We start from the raw sequence: 23041 nt of genomic DNA on the forward strand, positions 1-23041 counted from the left end.
ATGGGGAGGTGGGGCGGGGCGGGGCGGGCGCGGCCGGCCAATGGTGGGGCGGGGCGGGGCGGGGTTGGCGCTGCCGGCCAATGGCGGCGCGGGGCGGTGCCGCCCTCGGCCCCACCGCCCGCCCGCCGGGAGAGCAGCCGCCGTGCGGGCACCGAGTGCGCCCCGGCCCCGCCGCAGCCCGAGCCCCGGGCGGCCGCGGCTGCTATGCGGCTTCGCGGCGCACGGCCTGCACCGGGTAAGCGCGGGCGCGTCGGCCGGCACCGGGACCCCGCTCCCCCCACGGCCAGCACTGGGGGTCGGTGTCTCGCTTCCCCCCCTCCGGTCCCCCTCACCGCGCTCGGGGACTGGGCGGGACCGGGACCGGGGGTCGGGGTTCGTCCGCGTCCCCTGGGCGGGCTGGGACCCCCACGGGCGGTTGCTGGGCGGGATTGTGGCTTCCCCCTCCCCCCCGCTGACGGTTACCGGCCGCTCCCCCCCGCGCCTGGCCGGGGCTTCCCCCACCCCCACCTCCCCACCCCCCCTCCCCGCGGCCGCTCTCGGCCCGGCCCCTCCGTCCCCCGCGGGCGTTACTGTCCCGGCCGGTTAGAGCCCCCCGCGCCCCGCCCCGCCCCACCCGGTGGGGAGACGACGGTGCGAGCGCCGGGCCCGCGGCCTCCCGGGGCTCCGGCCCGAGGCGAGGCCCGGGGCCGGGACTCCGCGCCGCCGGGGAGCTGCCCGCCCGGCCCGGCCTCCGCTCCCCGTGACGGCGAGGGCCGGCCCCGGTTCCAGCCGGGGGCCTCCGGCCCCGACGCCGGGCAAGGCGCAGCCGGTGCCACGTGCGGTCGGGAGCGGGGCTCAGCCCCGGGGACGAGCCCCCTGCCCTCCCCGGGGGTCCCTCCTGCCATCCCCAGCCCCGTCCGCCCCCAGGGACGGGCACCCTCGGGGCCCGGGAGCCCTCTCTCCTCCTCCTCCTCCTCCCTTTGGTCTCCTGCAGCCCCTCTGGGCCGGTGCCGTGAGCCCGTCTGGGGGCAGCAGGCGGGGGGTGTCCGGCTGCGGCCAGGCCCGGTGTCGGTAGCACAAAGGCCCTGGCCATTACACCCCTGCCCGCCGCCGCGTATTTTTAGCCCAGCGTAGCTGCTGTCGCTCTCGAGCACCTGCCCCGCGGGACGCGCGTGCCGCCGTCCCCAATCCCCCGGAGACACCGAGCCCCTGCGGTCCCCCGCGGCTGTGTGGGACAAAGGGGGGCACGGTTCAAGGTCACTGCGGCCGCCGGCCTGGGGTGTCACGGTCCCCCAGCTCTGGCTTTGGTTCCCTGCGGGGACGTGGCAGCATGGCCCCGGCACGGCCACAGCCCCGGGTGCTCTGGGAAGCAGCTCCCGGCTCTCAGCAGCACCAGTGCCTGCACTGAGTGATCTGGCGACTCGTGGCAAGGCAGGGGAGCACGTGCCTGGGACGAGACTCGCTCCGGTTTCACTCCGGTTTCACTCCTCGTGGCTCTCGCCGGGCGCAAGGGCTGGGGTTCAGGCGGCTGCTGCTCCGGGGCACCGCTGCCCACGCAGAAGGGGCAGGGTCCCTGCCCCAGCCCCCCGCCCAGGCGAGACAGAGGTGGCTGGGGTAGACGAGGGGAAACTGTGGCAGGGGCAGAGCCTGGGCAGCGCTCGAGTGGCCGACCCGCTCCCGGCGCTGGCTCTCCTCGGCGGCGGCACCTTCGGAGCGTGAGCTGAGCGCGGCAGGGCTGGCAGCGGATGCGGCCGTCACCGCGGGGGAAGCGGCTCCCACCCGGCCGCCCAATCGGCAGCGGCACCGGCCCGTGCTGCAAACGGGTTCCCCTTTCCAGAATTCACGGCATCGTGCCGTAGCTGCCGGCTCCTGCGTGTGCTGCCAGCCGCGGCGGGGGCTGCCCGTGGCCCCCGGCCAGCCCTGCGTGAAGGTCCCGGGGTGCGTGCACTCTGCCAGCCGAAATGGGGTGATTGCTCGGCTGAGCCAATGCCCGTACGTAGCACTGGCACGGTGAGCTCCCTCCCTGCTTTTGGCAAAGGCAGGGTCACACCGGCTGCACCGGGGCTCAGTGCTGCGGGGGGGAATCCAGGCTGGGGCGGTGGGGGTGTCGTGGGGTGCTGGGGAGGTGGGGGTGTCGCGGCGCCCAGCCATAATGCGCTGGTTTCTCCGGTGCTCGCTGGCGGGGTGAAGCAGAGCGGAGCCCTGCAGCCCCCCGGGGAAGGGGAGAAGCGCGGGGGGCGGCTGGCGGGGTCTGTTTGCCGGAGTTTTGAGGAGCGAGGTCCTCCCTGCCCATCCCGCGGGAGGCTGCCACGGGGACACGCGTGTGTGTGTGTCCCCCCCCCCCCCCCGTGCTTTGGGACCCCGTTGGGCGAGGGGCCCCTCTGCCACGCGGTGCGGACCCCGGTGCCGCTCGCAGCCCAGAGCTGGCCTGGCAGTTGCCTGCTCCTGCCTGGTGCTCCCCTCACCAGGTGCAGCATGTCCCTGGTGTCCCCCGGGTGGGGACGTGCCCCTTCCCCCATGGGGGGATGTGTCGGGTGGCCCTCCCTTCGGGTGTTATCTGCGGGTGCTGGTATCCCGGTATCCGCTGCCTGCAGGGCCAGGCAGGGCTATCTGGTCTGGCAGGCCCCTTCCCCCTCCAGCAGCAGGGCTCGGCCTCCCTATCTCATTAGCTCGAGATTAATGAGGCTCCTGCGCTGTCTTTAACTCCTTCCTGCTCGCCGGCTCCTGCCAGCAGTTCCGCTGACCCCTCTCCTCTGCTTCTCCTGGCAGGTTTGCACCCACGCCTGCGGGAAGCTGAGCCGTCCGAGGACTAGGGACGCGTGGCCCCAAGCAGGGGGGACGCTGCGTTGACCCCGAGGCTGCGGCCGCCTGGAAGGTGCCCGGTCAGCGAGGGAGGGGGCGATGCGCCGGGCTGCCGCCACTGCCTGTTGAGCCCGCGGAGGTTTCAGCGCCTGCCGGCAGCAGCACCCTGACCCCGACGAGCGGCCCCGTGCCCGCAGCTCCTGCCGGAGCCCTCGAGAGAAGGAGACATCGGGGCGAGGCTGAGGGGGGTCGGGGGGCACATCCTTCTGCCCTGACCCGGCGGCGATTCCTGCCCTGACACCCCAACGGTGCTGTGGACCCTCCGCTGCCCTCGGCATCCCCCCCCCCGCCGCCAGCGCTGCCCAGCCTTGGCCTCCAGCCCCGCTGGAGCACGGCAGCCTGCCGGGCGCTGCCCCCCGCGCCTCCCGGGCGCTGCCCCCCGGGTGCATCGCCTCCTGCCCCGCCGGGGACCCGCCGGCCGCCAGCAGAGCCATGAAGCTGCAGGCGGTGATGGAGAACCTGCAGCGGCAGCAGCGCGCGCGGCTGCAGCAGGCGCTGGAAGCGCGGCAGCAGGAGCAGCAGCAGCAGCAGCAGCAGCAGCGCTCCACGTCCCCCCCGGCGCAGCCCCCGCCGACCCCGGGGCAGCCTCCCACCAGCACCCCGGCCCGGAGCCGCGGGCAGGATCCGGCCCCAGCACCCTCGGAGGAAGGAGCGGAGCCCGAGAGCGCGCACATCCAGCGGGCGCAGATGGCTGCCCTGGCTGCCATGCGGGCGGCAGCCGCCGGCCTCAGCCACTCGTCCAGCCCGGGGCTGTCAGATGAGAGTCAGGCCTCCGAGGAGGAGGAGGAGGAGGAGGAGGAGGAGCGCGGCGAGGAGGAGGAGGATGGCGGGTACCAGCAGGAGATGGGCTCTGAGGAGGAAGAGGAGGATCTGTGAGTATACGCTTGCCCAGGGTAGCAGCTCTTATGGGCTCGGTCCGGTTCTGGCAGGATTTGTCGCAGCCCTCGGGGGCTGGGGAGCCACGGTGGAGGCTGCCAGGGGCTGCTGGGCTGCGCCGACGGCCGGGTCTGTGCAGCGGCTCGGGGCGGGGAGCTGGGTTAGCGCCGTCGGGATGCCCTGGAGCTGCCGAGAGCAGCAGCTCGGCTCGGCGGCCGTGATTCCTTGTGCCGGGCTGGCGTGGGGTGACATTTCATCTCTGCCCGGGGAGCCACGTGGGGCAGAGACAGAGGATCCTGGTCTGGCTTTAAATTATGCAGGGCCCTTCTCCCAGCCTGTGTCCTCTCCAGCGCAGGGAATGGGCTGGAGCCATCTGGCAGAGCTCAACTCCCCACCGGAGCTGCTGCCTTGGGGTGCTGGTGCCTCGTGGGGCTGCCACCCACGGACGGGCTCCCCGTGGGCTGTGGGGTGCCTGTGGGGTGGGCAGGCTCTGTGTTCTGCCTGTGCAGCACTGGGTGCTGCTCAGGAACGGGGAGAGGGTGCCTGGAGGTCAGGGGCAGGGGCTCATGGAAACGTTCCCACTTATAGGGCCAGGAGCTGGTCTGTGGGGCAGGGCGGGGGGGAGCTGGGCTGCCACCGGGGAGAGGGCTCGGGGGGGGGCAGACCCCCACCTAGTGCGGGAGCAAACCGCTGCTCTCCCCACGCTCTAGGAAGGGCAAGTGGGATGAAGATGACTTTGAAGAGGACCTGGGCGAGGAGGAGGAGGAAGAGGAAGAAGAGGAGGAGGAGGACGAGGAAGACTATGAAGAAGAGGAGGACATGGGAGAGGAAGGGCTCGGCTCAGCAGAGGTGGTGCGGGCGGGCGCGGGATCCTTACTGCTCCGCAAGCCCCCAGCACCCCAGCACTACCGTGGCGAGCCGCCGCGGGCGCCGGGCGGGCAGGAGCGGCTCCCCTCCGGACTGGGCCACGTGCAGCCCCCGCCACCGGCACCCGACCACGGCGACTGGACCTACGAGGAGCAGTTCAAGCAAGTAGGTACCCGCCGAGACGCGCGTGCCCCCGCCGTGCCCATCCCTGTGTCCTCGGGAGCCGCAGCGGGATGTCTCCGGCAGTGCCGCCTCCGGCAGTGCTGCGCTCGGATCGAGCTGCCGTTGTGGCTGCTAAGAAAGCGTGGGATTGCTCTGGGGTTTTAGTGCCCGGGCTCCGCCTCACCCCCTCCCTGTCACTTTGGTCGGTGGCTCTGGTGGGATCCTGTGTCCCAGTTGGTACTGTGGCCTGGCCCTGGCATGGGCAGTGTGGTGAGGTTTGCCAGAGGGACCTGGGAAGATTCTTGCTGAAAACGATGGAAAAACCCACCCCAAACTTGCAAATCTGAAGGGACTCTTGTTTTTCCTCTTCGCCACCCTCCCCATGCCATTTTTGGGTCAGGCCTTGCTCCCTGTCACCGCAGAGGCGATGCCCAGCAGACGGCTCCGGCCCTGTGGATGCTTAGGGGCAGAGCTGCCCCTCTGCTGTTGCCAAAATGCCACTGAAGAGTGAAACCGGGGGTCAAATCACTGCGGCTGCCCCCTCCGCTGCCTTCCCCGTGTCGGCTGGGCAGGCACGCTCCTGCTCTCTCCTGGTGCCGGGGCTCGCTGCGCCCCGCTTTCAGCTAATAGAAGGAAATGTGCTGCGAGCTGGGGCTCCCCGGGGGCTGCCCGGTGCCTTTGATGTGTGTGTTTAAATACATCTGAGTTTAGGGCTGGGGGAAGGGACGGGAGCCAGCAGCAGCAGATGGGACCCAGATGGAGCGGCCAGGGCACGGTGGCCTTTTGGGAGGGATGCGACGGGCCGAAGGGGAAGGGGCAGGGGCCATCGCGTCCCTCCCGAAAGGGGGAAGGGGCTGCTGGGATCTGCCGGCACATCTGGACGCGGGCAGCCTCGCGCCGGGGCTGGCAGAGAAAGCACGAGCAAGCACGGAGCGTGCGGCCGCCCTCCCCGGCGGGATGCTTCTGCCCCGCACGTCCCTCGTGCCGCCGCACCCACGCCGCCTCCTCTTCTTGTGGTTTCTCTTTTTTTGTGCTTCCTGCCACCGGGGAGTGAGGGGCCGGGGACGTGATCTCGTATCTGTGAAAAGGCTTTTTCAATACCGCAGCTGTGATCTTCCTGTTTGTCACCGCGTCGGTGCCGTACCAGCCCTGCGCGCCGGCTCTGGGATCCCGGCAGTCGCTCCCAGCCCTCGGGATCCAACGGGAAATCCTGGGGCTGGGTGGTTGGTGGTGCTCGCAGGGCCCACGCCGCGCCGGTGCCGCGGTCCATAAACGCGATGTGGAGCACGCCATAGACTCCGCCGGGTCTGCCGCCGCAGCACTTGGGGACATCCGCCTGAGTCCCAGCACATCCTCTGTCCCCTCCCCGCCAAAGCTGTGCTGGCACAAGGGGCTGAGCCCCCCTTCCCCCTCCCTCCCTTTCGCTTCCCGGGGGTCTGCGGGGAGAGCCTGGCGCGGCGGTTCATGGTGGGAGGAAAGCGGCTGCCGCCGCCGCGCCGCGGGCGGAGGAGAGGAGGCGAAGCGCCCGGCCGGGGAGAGGCTTTCCCCGGCACGTCAGCGCGCCGGCGCTTGGATCGCGGCCGCTGGCCCTTGGCCAGGGGGTTGCTCGGCGCGGCGCTGGCCGGGAGCTCCTCCTGGCCGCCCTCCAACGCGTGCCGCCGGGCGCCCCGGCCCAGCTGGGAAGGAGCAGCAGGAATGTAAACAGCGAGTGCCGGTGTGGGGCGGCCACCGTGGCCCCGGCGCTGCGTGGCGGGGGCCGCTTCACCTCTCTCCCTGCCCCTTCGCCGGGGTAGGGGTGCGGTAGGGAAAACCTCGGCGCACCGCGGCCGGGTCCCCCCCCGCCCTCCGTGCGAGAGAGCTGGCGGGGATGTGAGCGCGGCCATGGCGGTGCTGGGCCTTCCCGCTGTGGTGGGGAAACGCCGCTCAAGGAATGGGCTGTTTCGGGGTTCCTCTTTTTTTTGGCAAAGGAGCTCCTCTCTGCCCGGTACTGCGAGCGCTTTGGTTCTCCCACAAGCTCGCAGGGAGCATGCGACCTCCTGCTGAGCTGGGGTTCCCCCTCCCCTCCACCCCCCCAGCATCTCCTAGTTTGGGGGAGGACTCTGATTTCTTTCTCCAGGCAGCACAGGGCTGGTGGTCCGGCCCCGGGGCTCGCCGGGATCCCTGCAGCTGCGGGTCAGGTTCAGCCCCGGAGGTGCTGGTGCTGGTGAACGGCTCAGCCCGGCGTCCCTGGCCCGGGCTCCCTCCCCGAGTGCTGCCACTGTCCCAGTCCCCGCACCCATCTCCGCACCGAAACCCCACGGGTGCCCCGTGCCTGCAGGGGGAGGCTGCCCCTGCCCTCCGCCGCAGGGTTTTATTGACCCATCTGGGACAGATTCCTGCAAACCTGGGTTGAACCACGGGGGGGCCAGGGAGAGGAGGAGGAGGAGGGGGCCCAGCTCAGGGGGGAGGAAGGGGAGGGCGCGAGGAAGAGTTATGGAGGTGAGGGAGGTTAGGGAGCCGGCGCGTGGCACCTCCCCGTCCCCAGGGACGGCTACCGCGCAGGCAGAGGTCAGCTCGGCGGTTGACCCGGGGCGCTGCCTGCGTGGGCAGCAGAACAAAGGAGCCCCCGGCGTGGTGGGGAGATCGGGGGGCAGCGGCTGCTGAGGGCACCGTGGCTCCTCACGGGGGGACAGGGGCAGTTTTGGGGTGGGAAGAGGCTCCCCATGGGGAATGGCTACCACATCTGCCGCCACTGGCCAGCAGCGAGGGCAGGCTCGCTTTCGTTTCGATCTCGGTGCTGCCGTAGCCCCACGGGGGACAGGGGGGTCCGGTGGGAGGGTGGCACATCGCCCCACACTGCCGCTGGGCTGGGGCCACGTTCGCCCGTGTTTGGGTCTGGGATCATCTCTAGCCTCACCCCAAAAGGCACAGCAGGTCCCAGGGGGGCCGGGGCGATGCCGGTGCGTCCGAGCTGCCCCCACAGCCGGGTGCCGGGGCTCGCACCGTGGGCATTTGCCATGGGTGATGCTCGTGGCGGGAGCTGGGCTGCGGAGAGCTGCCGGAGCATGAGCAGCTCAACCACCCCCTGCCAAAAATCCGGCGCTGCTGCGTGCCGCCCCAAACTGCTGCATAATGCCCAGCCGGCGAGCTCCTGCCATCGGCCTGGGGAAAAACCTGCTTTGATGTCCGGTGGCGGGGGGGGGACACACACCTCTGCTGCTGCCCCACGGAGAGCCCCCCTCCTGACCTTTCTGTTTCGTTAACGCTATTACTGCGCCCTACTAATACCGGGAGCAGGAGCCCTGGGCGTGCCGGCAGCCCACGGGGCTGGAGTTTCCTGCCTCTGCCCCTTTTGGAGTTTCCTGCGCTCCCTCGGGCACGTGCACCCAGTCACCCCGTCCCACGGCGGGGGGGGATCAGTCTCCCGGTGCTCCCCCCGGCTGCAGCAGCCGCTGGGCTCCCTTTGGGGTGCCCTGTTTTGGGTGTCCCCTTTGGGGTGCCGCAGGCTGATGTTTCACCCCCCCCCCATCTCTGCTCCCGTTCGCAGGAAGCAGCGGAGGTTTTAAGCCGACGCGGTGTTGGGGGGAGGCTTGTGCCGGCGGTGGGGTGTCGGTGGGGTGCCAGTGCTTTGGGGGGGGGCAGGAGGTTTCTTACACTGTCCCAAATGGGGATGTCTGAACCCGCCAGTGGCACGTGGGGGGCGAAAACCTCAGCCCTTATCTCGTGCTGAGCAGCGCTCCCCTGAGATACGGCGCTTCAAAGTGTAACGGTTGGGGATAAAAAAAAAAAAAAAAAGACAAACCCCGCAAAAAAACCGAAAGCGACTCTGCAACCTCGGCGGGTGGCACACTGGGCACAGCGGGGGCGAAACTGGACCCCCATCCTGCCCACCCAGGCCTGGGGACCAGCCGTAGCCGGGCACATGGCAGGGCCACGGCGGCTCCTGGGAAGGTAGAGCTGGGATTTTCCTGGAGGGTCTGAGGAAAAGCCCTTTTCTCCTCTGAAGCCCAAGGGCTTGGAGCCCCGTGCAGAAACCCCGGGCCCTGGCTAAGGTGTGGGGGATCCCCTCTGCCCCTGCAGACAGCAGAGCCCCAGGCACGGGGCCCTGAACCCCTTTCTCCCGTGGATTATTTTCCTTTAAAAAGACCAAAGCTGGCCAAGGGAGCGGGGCCAGGAGCGGGGGCCCCGCGGCCTCTTAACGAGGGCCCATTTATTTTCTTTAAAATATTGATTAGAGCTTTATTGCATTAGGCAGCCGAGCGGATGAGCCGCCCCCGGGGAGGGCGAGGGGGCCTCTGTGCAGGGAAAGGGGCACCCGAGCGTCATCGCCCAGCCGGGGGCCACCGTTCCCCCAACCCAAAGGCGGTTTCGCTCTGGCCGGTGCCGCAGCATGGTGGGGGCACAGATAAAGGGCAGCGCCCTGGGGCCCCCGGCCCGGTGGCGATTGCGGTGCCTGGCTGGGCCGGCGGCAGATAACGGGGGCGAGGAAGGGACCGGAGCGGGATGGGGCGCTGGGGACAGCGGGGCAGGCGCGGGTGGAACCCTCCTGCGTCCTCCCCCCTCCCCAGCCCGGGGTCGCAGCCATCGCCCCACGCCACCATCCAGTTTGCTGAAGGGTGCTCCTGGCCAGGGAGCCAGCCCGGTAATCGGCTCACAGCGCTCAGAGAACATTCCCGGAGTCGTAATCCCGATGGATCCCTGGCCGGGGGTCAGGGACTTCTCGGCGAGAGCGGCTTAGCCGCCGTGTGCCTCCCACAGCCTGACGCCTGGGTGCCCACGCAGGCTGGGGGTGCTGGTCCCAGCACCCAGGCACCCCGTGAAGCTGTTTCCACCAACGAGACCCACGAGAATTAACGAGGTGGGGGCCAGGGGATGTGTCCCTCTTGCACTGGGTGCCTAGCCAACACTTTTGCCTGGCTGATTTTGTTTGCTCCTGGGTGGACCGTTCCCCCAGCACCCTTTGAGCTGGGCTGACTCTCCCCAGCCTGAGCTGGCACCCTCAAGAGCCCCGGCACCCCACAAGAGCCCTGGTCCTGCCCAACAGCCCCAGCCCCCCAGAGCCCCAGCCCCCTGGGCTGATTCAAGGGCTGCAGAGGAGGCAGCCGCCTCCCAGCTCCGGCACAGCTGAACTAACAGGAATGAGGGTTTATTTAAAAGGAGAAAAAAAAAAAAAAAAAAAAAAAAAAAAAAGAGCAGAGGCGAGAGCAGGTCCTTTGTCAGCAAAGCAAACAGCCGCCCAGCAGCGGAGCGGTTGGGCAAGGACGCGGTGTTGCTCCATCGCCCTATTTCTGGCCCAAACCGCAGGAGAAATGCCAGCCGGTCCCGGGGCCCGGCCGGACGTGCCGCAATCGGGGGCCGGGGCGAGGGGTGGTCAGTGGTTTAGGGATGGGGGGGAGCCCCCCGTTTTCCCCCCAGGCACGTCCCTGATGGCATTGCTGCCTGCGCAGCCGCTCGCCGGGCCCTGAGCCCACCGAGGCAGCCGGGTCAGGGGCTCGGGGTGCAGCTCCCAGCTCGCCTCCTGCTCCCTCCCCCTTCCAGTCGGTCTCTCAACCCGCCTGTGCTGGGTCCCTGCTCCGCACGGAGCTCCTGATAATCAGCCCTGCACAGGGGCTGCTTGGCAGCCAGGGTCCTTCTCCCTGGGAGGGTTCCCCGTTCCCCACAGGTACCACAGGGAGGGGGTGGCCCTATCACTGCTGTAGCAACAGTCCTTTGGGAAAGGGCTTTCCCGTCCCCCAGCAGCAGCCGGCTCAGGGGTCTCGCTCCTTTCCAGATGGCAGCCAGGATCACCCAGGCAGGCACCAGCCCCAGATCCCTTCGACAAAGGGCTTCCGGCTCCTGCCTCAGTTTCCCCGCCTGCCCACGGCCACAGTGAAGACCCCGGCTTGGGCAGCAGCGCTCGCTTTCAGAGACTCGAACGCCTGTGATGTGCTGCCCCGTGCTGCTGTCCGCTGTGGCGCCGCGGGGTCAGGCAGCAGCTTTGCCGGAGCTGGCATCGTTCGGGTGCTGCGTCAGTGCTGTGGCAGGGCCCCCCCGCCGCCCCCCTCCCTCCCCGCCGCCGGCAGCGTGAGGAAGCAGCGAGGTTTCGGCGCTGCCGGAGCAGCTCTGCTGTGATGGTTCCCAGGGCTGACGGCCCGCAGCTGGCTGCCTGTCAAAGCCATCTGTGGCTGCTGGACCCCTTCCAGCTCCCACTGGCAGGACTGGGGCTGGCGGGACCCCCCCGGGACCCCCACCACCGCAGGGACCGCTGGCGGGGACGGCGGAGCGGCTGTCCTGTGGACGGACGGAGGTGTGGGACCTCGCATTTCAGGAACAGATTTGCAATTAGACAAATCCCCGGCCGGGCGGTGGAAGCCCCGAGTGACTCATCTGCTCTGGCTTACAGCGATCCCCTTTCTAAGATGATCATTTACATATGGTGGAATTTAAACCCCAGCTCGCCTGCAAGGACCAACGCCGCCGCCGCTCACAGCCGCCCCCGCATTCGGTTGGGTCCTCGCCCGGGGTCTTGACCTGCAGCCCCGTGGGCTGGCACCCCGGGGCTGTCTGGGGGCACACGGGGAGGCACAGCCCAAGGCGGGGGCTCGCCGGGCGCCCCAAGGGTTTGCACTGCTTTTCCACTGGGAAAAGCTGTCGCTGCTCTGGCCGGGGTCTCCCCAGGTCCGTGCTGGGGGGCTGCGGCTTGGCGGTCTGCCCGGCCGGTGACGGGGAGCATCCCGCCCGCTGGTCCCTGCGATGAGCTTTCTCAACACTGCCTGACTCTGCTGAATTAATATTTGCACAAAGCCCAGCGCGATAACGAGCATGTGTCAAGGGCATTCGCTGGCATGTGCACAGCGAGGGCCAGGAGAGCCCCCCGGGTCACCAGACCCCAGCTCCCCCGTCCCGCTGCCATTTGGCGGTGACCTCTCAGCAGCCTGCACCACGTGTCGGCGTTCAGACACCAAACCGGTTTTTATTTTAGCCAGGGCCCGGCATGCTGCCGCCCAGCAGGTCCCTCCGAAACCGTCATTTGAAATGCAACTGCAGCAGGATTCGCTTCCTCCTCTGCGGGAAGGGGAAAAGGAGCGACGGCGCAGCCGTGCTGGGGGCCTGGCGGCACGCTGCACCGGCACAGCTCTGGCACGCCGACCCGCGCGGAGTGTCCCGGCGGCGCGCGGACAATGGCGGGTCAGGGAGGTTAAACGGTGACTAATTCTCCCATTCAACGTCGTCGTCCCCCCCCCGGCTCCTCGGCGCGGTGACACCCGCCGTGTCAGTGCTGACACTGGCCCCCCAGGTCACCCCTACGGCTGCTCCCCCCCCAGCCCGGCCGGGGAGGCGGCAGCGGTGGTGGGGTTGGGGGGGCAGTGCGTGGGTCCCCCCGTCCCGCCGTGGGGATTGGTTTGGGATGGGACGCTGCCCGCGGTGCCGTGGGCTCCTGCTCATCCCTGTCCCCTTCCCCACATCTGGTGGGGGGGGCTCCCACAGGACCGTGGGCGCAGCGTCACTTTGGGGTGGGGTGGGGGTGTGTTTGTGGGTGCTGGGTGAAGCCTTGGCACCCCCAGCCCTTTGGGGTGGTGGCGGGGCATTGGGAACAGGCTTGTCCCCGTGCCATGGGAGCACCGATGGATCTGCCGCCCAGCTGGTCCCGCAGCCCCCAGCCCGGGGAGGGGGCTCGGGTGGGGAGAGGGGACAATGCTGGGAACCGGCGGGAACAATAGTGCCGACGGGAAGCGCGGCGGCCAGAGCCCAGCACTCCCCGGCTGCCCCCGCGGAAGCGGCCCCCCGCCCCGGGCAGCCCTGGCCGCAGGAATCCCGCCGGGCCGGTCAGTGGGGCCGGCCGTGTCCTGCACAGCGAGGCTCCCCGGGAGGGCGCGGGGGCCCACCTGGGGATTTGGGGGGGGGGGGCGCACGTCCCTGCCCCCCAGCAGCCCCTTCTCAGAGGGGGTCTGTGCTTTGAGGGGGACTCGCAGGGGATTAGGGATGGGGACGGCGAGAGGTGACCCGTCCCTAAGCTGAGCACTTTTATCTGTGGTGAGATCTGTGCCGGGGCCACGCTCTGCCTTTGCCCTTCGCTGGGAGGGATCGGGCCCAGCAAACCCCGTACCCCCATGCCCAGGGGGGCCGTGCCAGCGCTGCCCCCCACTTCCCGTGACTGCTGTGCCCGGAGAAGGGGCTGCGCGGCCACGGGCACCCCCAGCCCTGACTCAGCCACCATCTTACAGGAAACCACCTCACCAGCATCACCCGAAACGCTTCATTTCGGGGCCCGTCACCAGCCCTTCACTCTGGTTTTTACAGATTACTTTCTTTTTCTGAATAAGTGCCCCCTCTGGCCCCGGCTGCGGGTGCTGGTGCGCGATCGGCATGGGGCCGGGGGGCCAGGGGGCTGCGTGCGCCGGCAGGGAGCTGGATGGGAAACACCGCCTGCCTCGTTAAATAACTCGTTAGCGTGCGCGGTCTCCCCTCCCCTCCCGGCATCGCCCCTCGGCTGTCAGCGGGACAAAGGGACACGTCCCGGGGGGCCGCTCGGAGGAAGGAAGGAAGAAAAGAAAGAGAGAAGGAGCCCCCCCCCATCATGCTGCCCGGGCTGGAATCAATCAGGGAGAACATTTGCCCTGCTACCTGCTGCAGGCGCCTCACCAGGGTGGGCCCTCCCCTGCGGCCGCCTTTGTTGTGTTTTTTTTCCCTAAATACAGAAACTCGGGCTTTTTTAGCCCCTGGAAGGTGGTTGGCCCTACTGAGGGGGCTGCCAGCAGCCTCCCCATCCCTGTGAGGGTGGCCCTTGGGGCTCTGTCCTCCCCCCTAGCTCACGGTGTGCACGTCCCAGACTGGTTTCGAAGAGAAGGGAGGAAAACCGAGAGTGTCGAGACTTCCTGGTGATGGAAAAGAAACTTGAAAATTAATCCCCGAGGCTTGAAAACCCGGAACCGAGCTGGGGGGGGGGGGTGGGGGGGGTGGCGTGTGTTGTTTTTAACTCAGGCACGGAATGCTGGGACACAGGCTCCTCTGCGGCCCCAGCCCCGCACACCCCAGCTCACTGGTTGGGGGGTCCCTGTGATGCCTGGCGGGGTGGGCAGGGGGGCTCCTGCCGGCGGGGAGACTCGCCTGACCCCAACATAAGCGGCTGCGCTCCTGGGGCCCCATTAAATGGCGCTTCCCCTCCCCGCTTTAATTGCCCTCCTTGCCCGCAGCCCGGTGGGCGGTGGGCTGCCGGGAGGGGGGGGGTTATCTTGGTCGCGGACCCCTGGCACGCACCGCTCCCGTGCTGAGGGCTCCCTCCTGCATTCCTGGCATTGCCGAGGGGCCACCTCCCCGCCAGCCCTTTGAAAGCCAACGGGTCGGGATTTTCCCGTAATCTGGTTTGAAACGTTGATCTGGTCATCCACACCAAACAGCGGGCCAGCATCCTGCCGGGGCGCTGGGCCGCGAGGTCAGTGCCGCCTGCCCCGCCGCCTGCCTAATTCCTCCTCCACTTAATTATATATCTGCTGGCACCGGCCATCTGGCACCTCGTCCTCACCCAGCTGCAAGGACAGAGGGACGGCGCTCAGAGGGGCTGCACCGGCGGCGGGTCGGGTCGGGTCGGGACGCCCGGCCCTCAGCGGGGTGGGGGGCATCTCCCACCCCCCCCCGGCCAGGCTGGGGTCGGCTGCACCGCAGCATCCCCTGGCACCGCGTTCGCACCACGGGGACCCGTCGGCAGGGCAGCCTCCCCGTGATAAGAGGATATTCTGGGGGCAGCTGCGTTACAGATTAAGTCCTTTCCACCTCCCTGCAGCCTCCCTAATTATGAAATGTAAATCTATTGACTCAGCGGCGGCAGGGTAGCCTCTCCCCGTGGCTTGCTGCCTGGTGGCCGGCGTTACCTTTGCACCGAGCCTCGCCGCCTCTCCCTGTGCTCCCCCAGCGAGGAGCCGCGCTTTGTGCCGGGCAGAAACCGTGCTTGAGCGTGGTGGGGAGAGCACTGGCACCGGCACCAGCCCGGCACTGGCACCTGCTGATTTCGGTCCGGTGGTGCCGGCAGCAGCCGGTCGGTGCCGAGCCCAGCTGTGTGCTCAGTTTCGCACGCTGCTGAAATGGGAACGTGTTTCTGTTCCTCAATTTTTATTTTGAGACCCAATATCTAAGCTTTCCTACGATGCTTGCACAGCCTCCTGGTGTTGGCGGGGTGCGCGGCTGCTCCGCCGCGTCCCTGCCAGCAAAGCGTCCCAGCACACCCGGGAAGCCGTCAATGCAAGGAAATCCTGCGAGAGGCTGCTGGAAGTCGCTCATCTCTGCCCCCTTCCCCATCTCTGCCCGTGCCCAGGAGGCGAGGGGGGACGGGGCAGCTCTGCGGATGTCGCTCGGTCGCACACCGCGCTGGGCAGATCTGCTGGTGGTGGCAGAGCCAGATGAGGGTCCGGGGGGGCTCCGTGGGCACGGCCGGGGAAGCGCCCGGAGCAGGGGGCCCCTGGCCTGGCTGAACCCCTCTCCCCACGGCGGGGGCCGGTGAGCAGCAGCCGAGCGCCGCGGAGCTGTCGAAATCTCGCCGGTAGCCGCAAGCGGCAGCTTGCGAAATGTCCTTTGCCCGTCAGCCGCGGCTGGGTGTGCCGGCGGGGCCTCCAGGGTGCCGGGCGGGAACGCGGCTCCCTCTGCCCGCCTGGCCCCGATGACCCCCCCCCGGCCAGGGGGCGAGAGCGGCCGCGGCCGGCGGAGTCGGGACCACCAGGGCTGGCGGCAGTTTGGGGCGCATGGAAGGACGGCCCGTGGTGCAGCCGCTCGCCTGCCCACTGCCGCTAATCCCCACAGCCCGGCCGGCGCACGCTTTCCTCAGCTGACGGTTAATTTTCTTTCATCCTCTTAAACGCGTCCATTCCCCTCGGGACTGAGCCCCGGGGGGGGGGGGGGTCGCGGCGGTAAATGAACCAGCGCATCCCAGTCACAGCGGCAGCTCCTGCCTGCACCCGGGGCAGAGCAGCTTTATTTAGGAGCTGGCTGGATAAAAACTGAACAAACCAATGTTTTCCCGAGGGGCTGATCGACATTTGGAGCTCCACAGGTTAACGGGCTGCTCGTGCTCCCCTTGTGCTGTGCCAGGCCAGCTCCGCGTTCGGTGCTGGCCAGGCGTGCCCACGGCCTGCCACAATTTGGGAGCCCTGGGACCCTGTTAGTGGGGTTAACGGGGCTCGGAGTGAACCATGGGGGGTGGTGGAGCTGCAGGTGGCAGGGCTCAACACCCCGCAGGATCATGCTTTTGGAGCCGCTCGAGGAAATGGGGGAAGCCGGATTGGCACCGGCACAACATCCCTTGCCGGGGCGGGAGCAGCCGGCGTGGCTCAGCCCGTGAAACCGCAGCGGTGTCGCGTCCCACCCCTGCCCTGCCTGGGGGTCCCTCCAGCCTCCCCCTGCCAGGGTGCTGGGGGGTAGAGGGGCTTCAAGGGGCTTCGAGGGGTCTCGGCCGGTGGTGATGGCGGCTCCCGGCCCTTCCCTGGGGGTTTGCTGGGGGCCGGGCGGTTTCCAGGGGAACTGGGGGTTTATGGCTTTCCTGCGGCGCCCTGCCCCTCTTATCACGCAGCCCCATTGATCCCTTTGATCAGCACCGGCGGGCGAGTTCAGCCTGGCGGGATCTGGGTCCTTCCTGGGGGGTGGCGGGAGGAGGGGGGCTCGCACCCCCTTGCTCCCAGCCGGGGTGCCGCGCCGGTGACCCGGTTACGGTGCTGATCCGCTGCTGTGCGGCTGGCGGCCCCGCGGTGCGTGCCTGGTGGGTTACGGGGGAATATTTATAGCCCCGTCCCGGCCGCCGCGGCTGCGGCTCCGCTGGCAGTTGTTCAAAGTTGTCACTGAGAAAAGCGGGAGCCGCTCAGCACCGAGGGGCTGGGGCAAGGCCTGCGGCGTCCATCCCCATGGTGTCTGGGCAGTGCTTGCCCCCACAGCCCCTGCTCTGACAGCCCCCCCCGGGGCGTGGGGGGTATTATCCACCAGCCAGCACCTCCAGGCAGGAGCCCTGCGGGGCTGCGGCTGCCAGCACCGGGGCGAGGCAGAGCGTGCCTGCGTGCCGGGGCGCTCAGGCCGGCAGATCCTGCCGCCATAAATCAGGCAGGAATGTGCCGGGCTGCCGGCGCGGGGTGAGGGACTGACAAAAGCTGCCCCAGCAGAACCGGGTGCTGGAGGCGCAGCCGTGCCCCAGTCCTGCCCGGCTCTCCCTGCCCCGGCTGCGGGTTGCACCGGCAGCCGTGCCTCGGGTGAGCGGGGGGGAAGATGCTTGGGGAGGAGAGGCTGCCAGCCCCACGGCTGCCGTCGGACGGGCACGGAGCCTCGCCGGGGCAGCCCACGCTCAGCGCCGGCCTTGCCAGGCGGATTTGCTTCTTTCCAGAGGGGAACAGGCTCTGCCAGGCAGGTCCAGCTCGCCGCCCTCCTCACCTCCTCATGGCCTTCATTTGCCAGGACTGTACCCCCAGGGACCCCCTTTGAGTGCACCACGGCAGGCACGAGCTCCCACCATGGCACACGAGTTCTCACCATGGCACACGATTTCTCACCATGGCACACAAGCTCCCACAGTGGCACACGAGTTCTCACTGTGCCACATGAGCGGGCACTGTGGCACACAAGCATGCACTATGGTACATGAGCTCACACCGTGGCACACGGGTGTGTGCTGTGGTACAGAAGCTCACACCGTGGCACACAAGCTCCCGGCACTGGCTCCCTCTGGCACTGCAGGTTCAGAGGATGGATCACGCCGAAGCGTTGCTCCGTTCTGTGCCGAGCACACAGCAGATGCTAAAAATAACTGGGATGGGTGCTCCCGGGAGGAGCCGGGGGCCGAGCGCGGCGTTTGCAGCGTGGGAGCTGCTCTGGCTCGCGGGCGAGGTGTGGGGCAGCGCTGCGATTCCGGCACCAGCGTGTCGGGGCCAAGCTCCGAGTGGGGCAGGCAGGGGATGGCCCCAAGCCGCAGGAATCCTGGGGACCCCACAGCCCAGTGCAGGAACCCCCCTGAGCCGTTCAGCATCCTGCGGGCTGAGTGGCTCAAGCCCCCAGGGTGCTGCTTCGGGAGGGCCAGGGCTCTCAGGGTGGTGGGGGGTACAAGTAGGGGGGTTTTCTGAACATTTTTCTCCTCTCGTTGCGCAGCTCTACGAGCTGGACGGCGACCCCAGGAGGAAGGAGTTCCTGGACGACCTCTTCAGCTTCATGCAGAAGCGAGGTGAGCCCCCACCCCCCCACACACCCGCCCCACTCCCCCCACACCCTCCCGGGGCCGGGGGCTCATTTCCTCGCCCCTCATTACAACCCCGAGGTCACAGCTCTGGCTGGGACACTGGTTAATTTTTAACCTCTTTGCTAAGCGGGGTCAAACCTGCTGGGCCGGATCCGGCGCCTGCGGCCCCCCCTCGCCCAGCCCACCCGGGTGCTGCAGCCCCTTCCCCGCTGGGTCTGGCCCCTCCTGGGCGTGTTGCCCCTGGCTTTGCCTCCCCCCGCTGTCCTTTCCCTGGGTTATTGCAGAGGGCGAAGCCCCTCGCTGCCTTCTGGATCTGCCCGGGTTGGTAGGGTGTGGGTGCAGGGGGGGCTTGAGCGGGGTGTGAAAGGGCTGAAAGCAAAGCATTCGCCTGGACGAGGGTCTGGTTCCTGCGTGGAAAACAGCGGTGGAAATGCTGACGCATCAGCGCCTTCAGCCTTTTGTCAGGCAGGCGCTGGGGGAAGCACGTGTGTGTGCACGGGGCGGGGGGGGGGCCGGGGAGCCGCTGGCCCCGCGCTGGCTGTGTCCCGCTGGAGTCCTCCTGAGCCCCCTCACCCGTCAGCACCGGGAGGGCAGAGACCCCCGAGGGCGAGGAGACGCTGCAGCCCCTTCCCCGTCACTGGAGGGATGGATCCCCCCCGCACACATGCGGCCCCTGGCTCGGCGGGACCCTCGCAGCCGGGAAGCGCCGCCGCCGTTATAAATAACTCGTGTTGCCGGGTGCCGCCAACCTCAGCCTGAGAAACCACGCTCGGCCCCGTTTTGGGGGCTGTGGCTGAAAACTGCGACTTTCTGTTTCCTTTGTTGGTGGGGCTGATGCTCAGCGGGGTGTCAGCGGGCAGGGGGGTCCCCAGGAGGGAAGGAAGGGGATGGTGGATGGGAAGAGAGGAGCAGGAGCTCCCTGGTCCCCCCACGCTGCCTCGTGGGGGTCTCGCCGGCTTCCCCCCCCCTCTTTGCCTAGGGGTGAGAAAGCAGCAGCCAGACCTGGTGTCTCCCCCCCCCCGCTCCCCAGGGACCCCCGTGAACCGGATCCCCATCATGGCCAAGCAGGTGCTGGACCTGTACATGCTGTACACGCTGGTGACGGAGAAGGGCGGCCTGGTGGAGGTCATCAACAAGAAGCTGTGGCGGGAGATCACCAAGGGACTGAACCTGCCCACCTCCATCACCAGCGCTGCCTTCACCCTGCGCACCCAGTGAGCAGGGGGGCTGGGTGCCACGCCGGGGTTGGGGGGCGGGCAAAGCCTCTACTGGGGTCAGCGCTGCCCAGGGTGGGGTGCCGGGACAATAGGGACAATGGGGAGGGCGGGAGGGACGGGGGTGCCCAGCCGCCACATCCCTCTCACCGCCCCCCTCCCTTTCTGCCGGCAGGTACATGAAGTACCTGTACCCCTACGAATGTGAGAAGCGAGGGCTGAGCAACCCCAACGAGCTGCAGGCGGCCATCGACAGCAACCGGCGGGAGGGCCGCCGGCAGGGCTTCGGCAGCTCCCTCTTCACCTACTCGCCCGGCGGCACCCACGGCCTCCTCTCCTCGCCCAAGCTGCCGGTGCCGGCCCTGGGGCTGGCCTCCGCCACCAACGGCGGGTCCATCGCTCCCGTCCAGAAGATCAAGAAAGGTAACGGCCACCGCGGGGTCCAGGTCGCGGGCTGAGCCCCCCCTCCCGGCACCGGGGACACAGCCCTGGAAGGCGCAGAGCTGGGCACCGTGGGCAGGGGAGGGGGGGATCACGCTCCCGTCCCCTCCCCGGGCTCTGGGCACTCAGGGTTCATCTCGGGGACCCTGCCTCCGGTCGCCCGGCTCTGGCCCTTGGAGGGGCAGGGGGTGCCGGGCAGCCGCCGGCGCAGCCACGAGGCATGGAGGGGCCCCGAGCCGCTGTGCTGGGGCCGGGGGACACCCCGGGGTGGCGGCACCCATCCGCCCCTGAGTCGCCCGCTCTCCCCACGCAGAGGAGGACTCCCCCATCCCCATCTCCATGCCCAGCCGGCTCCCCGTCTCGCTGGCCGGTCACCCCGTGGTGGCAGCCCAGGCGGCCGCGGTGCAGGTGGCGGCGGCGGCCCAGGCCGCGGCGCTGGAGCAGCTGCGGGAGAAGCTGGAGTCGGGGGAGCCCCCGGAGAAGAAGATGGCGCTGGTGACAGACGAGCAGCAGCGGCTGATGCAGCGGGCGCTGCAGCAGAACCTCCTGGCCATGACGGCCCAGCTGCCCATGAGCATCCGCATCAACAGCCAGGGCACCCGCTCGCCAGGTCAGTGCCGGCCCCGGCCCCCCCCCCCCCGCTGCAGCCCCCGCCGCCCCGGCTGCCGGCGCCCTCCGTAACGCGGCTCTTCCCCGGCAGAGAACCGCCAGGACTCCACCGCCGGGCTGAGCAGCAACGGCACCAACAGCATCAGCATGTCGGTTGAGATCAACGGTATCGTCTACACAGGTGAGGGGGTCCCCCCCCCCCCGCTGTCGGCACGGGCCGGGGGCTGCTCCACCTCTGCCGTCCCCAGCAGCCCCTGCTGACATCCGCCCCATTTTCAGCCGTGGTGCCACCCCCCCCAGCTCAGCCCCCTCACCCCTACTCTCTCCCCAGGTGTGCTGTTCGCCCAGACGCCCGGCCCTTCCTCTTCCTCCTCCTCCTCCTCCTCCTCGCTCCCCTCCTCTGCCTACAGCAAAGGCAACGGCGGCGGGGGCGGCAGCCGGAGCAGCGGTGGCAGTGGGGGGAGCGGTGGCGGCAGTGTCCCCCCCACGGCCGCGGCCAGCCTGGCCGTGCCCCCCAGCTCTACCTCCAACAACGCTTCGCCTTAACACCCCCGGCCCCCCGGCCCCCCCTCACCAGCTCCGGCAGCCGCGGCGGGGGGCAGAGCTCGCCCCTCCAGCCCTGGCCGGGGCGCAGGGGGCCGGGGTCTGGCCGGGGTCTCACCGGGCTCTGCCCTTGTTCTCGTGTTGTTGGGTTTTCCTTTGCGAGGAGAAAAGCTTTAGCCCGGGGGTTTTGCCAGAGCCGCCGGCTGTCCTGCTGCGCCGCGCCGGTCCGGGACCGTTTACCTCACTCACATCACACTTTGCACTGTACATTTATTATTATTATTATTATTATTTTTTAACTCGTGTTACCTCCAGACAGACGCATGGACGCCTGCCGACGCGAGCTTTAGTGAAACCCCCCGGCACTCTCTAAAGGAAAAAAAGATAAGAAAAAGTAATTAGAAATCGGGAGATATTTTATTCATTTAGATCCTTTTCCCTCCCCCTTTATTTTGAGAACTACACTCACTATATGGGATTTTAAGAGGTTGTTGTTTGATTGTTTTGTTGTAAATAGCTTCTATTTTATTCTCTAAAAAGAAAAGAGAAAAGAATCGAACTTTAACATGCAAATGATATATATTAGTGTTCATCAGGGAAATGGGAGCTTGGAAGCCGCGTAACCTCCTTTCTCCTTTTGTTGTCGGTGGCCAGGTCCAGCTCTGCCCCCTCCCCTGGGAGCCCCGCGGGCACCCTGAGCACCTGGGGGTTTGTACGGGGCCAGGGGGGGTCTGTGCCCACCTTTGGGGGTGCCGTGGGGGGGGTGCCCGCTGCCTGTCCCACTGCCCGTCCTGCTGCCCCCCCTGCCTGGCCGGCACATCCTTGGGGAACCCGCTGCTTTCAGGCTGTTGCTTTATTTTCTCAGCAGAGAAAATTGAGCCGAAAGCCATTGCCCACCCCCCCAAACCCTCCCCAAAATGAACCCCAAACCCCCACCCCACACCAGGGAGGGGGTCCGGCATTAAACTGCAGCGGCAATCCAGGTTTTACCGCTGGGCCGATGTGCTCGACCAAGGCAGGATGCTCCCCCCTGCATCCCACCCACCATCCCCATGGGGTTTGGGGGGGCGGTGTGTGTGATGTGGGGCCAGGAGCTGAGCTGCACCGGCAAATCTTTATTTTTATTCTCCCCCCTCCCTCCAATAATACTACTGTGCAGAGCCAATTTGGTCATGTTTACCTCCAAAAATAAGCAGTTTGGTGTGAGCAGGATCCAGGCAACGTTTGGGGGGGGGGTGGGTGTTGGTTCTAGAGGGGGGAGCCAGTATAAAATATCCAGTTTAGTAACAGGGTGCGGGAGCTTATATCCAGGATGGGGATGCTCGGGGGGGGGGGGGGGCTGTGGGATGCTCTGGAGCATTCCTCAGCCCCAAGGATTTATTTTAAACATTGATATCTCTCCAGCCAGCCAGGTTTGGGGTGGTTGTTTTGCAATTTATTAGACTTTTTTTGCCCCCCCCCCCGCCCCCTCCAAAACGTTCGCCCACATCTGCGTGAGACACAATCGCGACCCGATACCGAAACCCACCCCCCGACACACAACTCGGTATCTCGATTCCTCAGGTTTCGACCTCGAGCACAGGGTTTTTCCCCCCTTCCCCAGGTGCCTGGGGGGGTCCTGTGCTGGTGGGACACCCCCCTCCCTTTTTTTTTTTTGCTTGGGGAAGCGGCGATCTCAGGGGATTTGGGGTTTTTCCAGCTTTTCTTTTTTTTTTTTTTAGCCTTTTTTCCCCCTCTCCAGAGCTGGAAATGCCCCTTGGTGGCTCCGTGGACCCCATCAGTCGGGGGGGTCCGGGGGGGGCTCTGTCCGGCTCCTGCTGCTGTTAGAATCCAGCCCTGCTCCCCGCAAGGAGAAATCCCAGGGGGGGTTTCTCATGCCCAGGGTGGGCATTAGATTTTCTTAGTGAGTTTTTGCATTTGTACAGTCACTGTTTTGGGTTGTTTGGTTTTTTTTTTAATTATTTTTATTTCCTCCCCCTTTCCTCTTCCCTCCCTCTCTTTTTTTTTTTTTTGAGAGCATATTACCTTCCACTTTATTTTTCTTTTTGCATATCGATTTAAAAAAAAAAAAAAAAAAAAAAAAAAGCCTAAATCAGTTTCTCTGGGGTTTGGAAAGAAAAAAGGAACGGACATAGCTGCAGACGCATTTACCCAGCGTGCATATCTTAACTCAGGTAAAAAATGAAAAAGAAAAAAAACACAAAAGACAAAAAAAAGAAAAAGAATAAAAACCACATTCTACCTCTGAGAGCGGTGGCCTCGGGCGCACCCAGGCCCCCGGTGAAATATTTCAGTTTTGCAAACATTCAGGTATTGAAACTTTTGATTA

The 23041-nt window shown here is 67.2% G+C and overlaps 1 protein-coding gene across 1 annotated transcript; it reads left to right on the forward strand.

Annotated features, from left to right (window-relative positions):
- Window positions 1–130: 130 nt before the first annotated feature.
- Window positions 131–21086, forward strand: ARID3A (AT-rich interaction domain 3A). The gene is made up of 9 exons (XM_042794374.1): window positions 131–235; window positions 2749–3713; window positions 4428–4749; window positions 17818–17890; window positions 18936–19119; window positions 19295–19542; window positions 19874–20170; window positions 20261–20350; window positions 20501–21086. Exons 2-9 carry the CDS (start codon window positions 3274–3276, stop codon window positions 20713–20715), a joined length of 1869 nt encoding a protein of 622 aa, XP_042650308.1. The 5' UTR covers window positions 131–235; window positions 2749–3273; the 3' UTR covers window positions 20716–21086.
- Window positions 21087–23041: the final 1955 nt, after the last annotated feature.

This window comes from Tyto alba, unplaced genomic scaffold, assembly GCF_018691265.1.
Source record: "Tyto alba isolate M040663 unplaced genomic scaffold, T.alba_DEE_v4.0 Super-Scaffold_20000042, whole genome shotgun sequence".
In the NCBI taxonomy this organism is placed as follows: Eukaryota; Metazoa; Chordata; class Aves; order Strigiformes; family Tytonidae; genus Tyto; species Tyto alba.

Coding starts and splice junctions, on each gene's coding strand:
- ARID3A (XM_042794374.1), top strand. CDS start 3,274: ATGAAGCTGCAGGCGGTGATGGAGAACCTGCAGCGGCAGCAGCGCGCG. Junction 4,750..17,817: donor ACGAGGAGCAGTTCAAGCAA/GTAGGTACCCGC, acceptor CTCGTTGCGCAG/CTCTACGAGCTGGACGGCGA. Junction 17,891..18,935: donor CAGCTTCATGCAGAAGCGAG/GTGAGCCCCCAC, acceptor CCCGCTCCCCAG/GGACCCCCGTGAACCGGATC.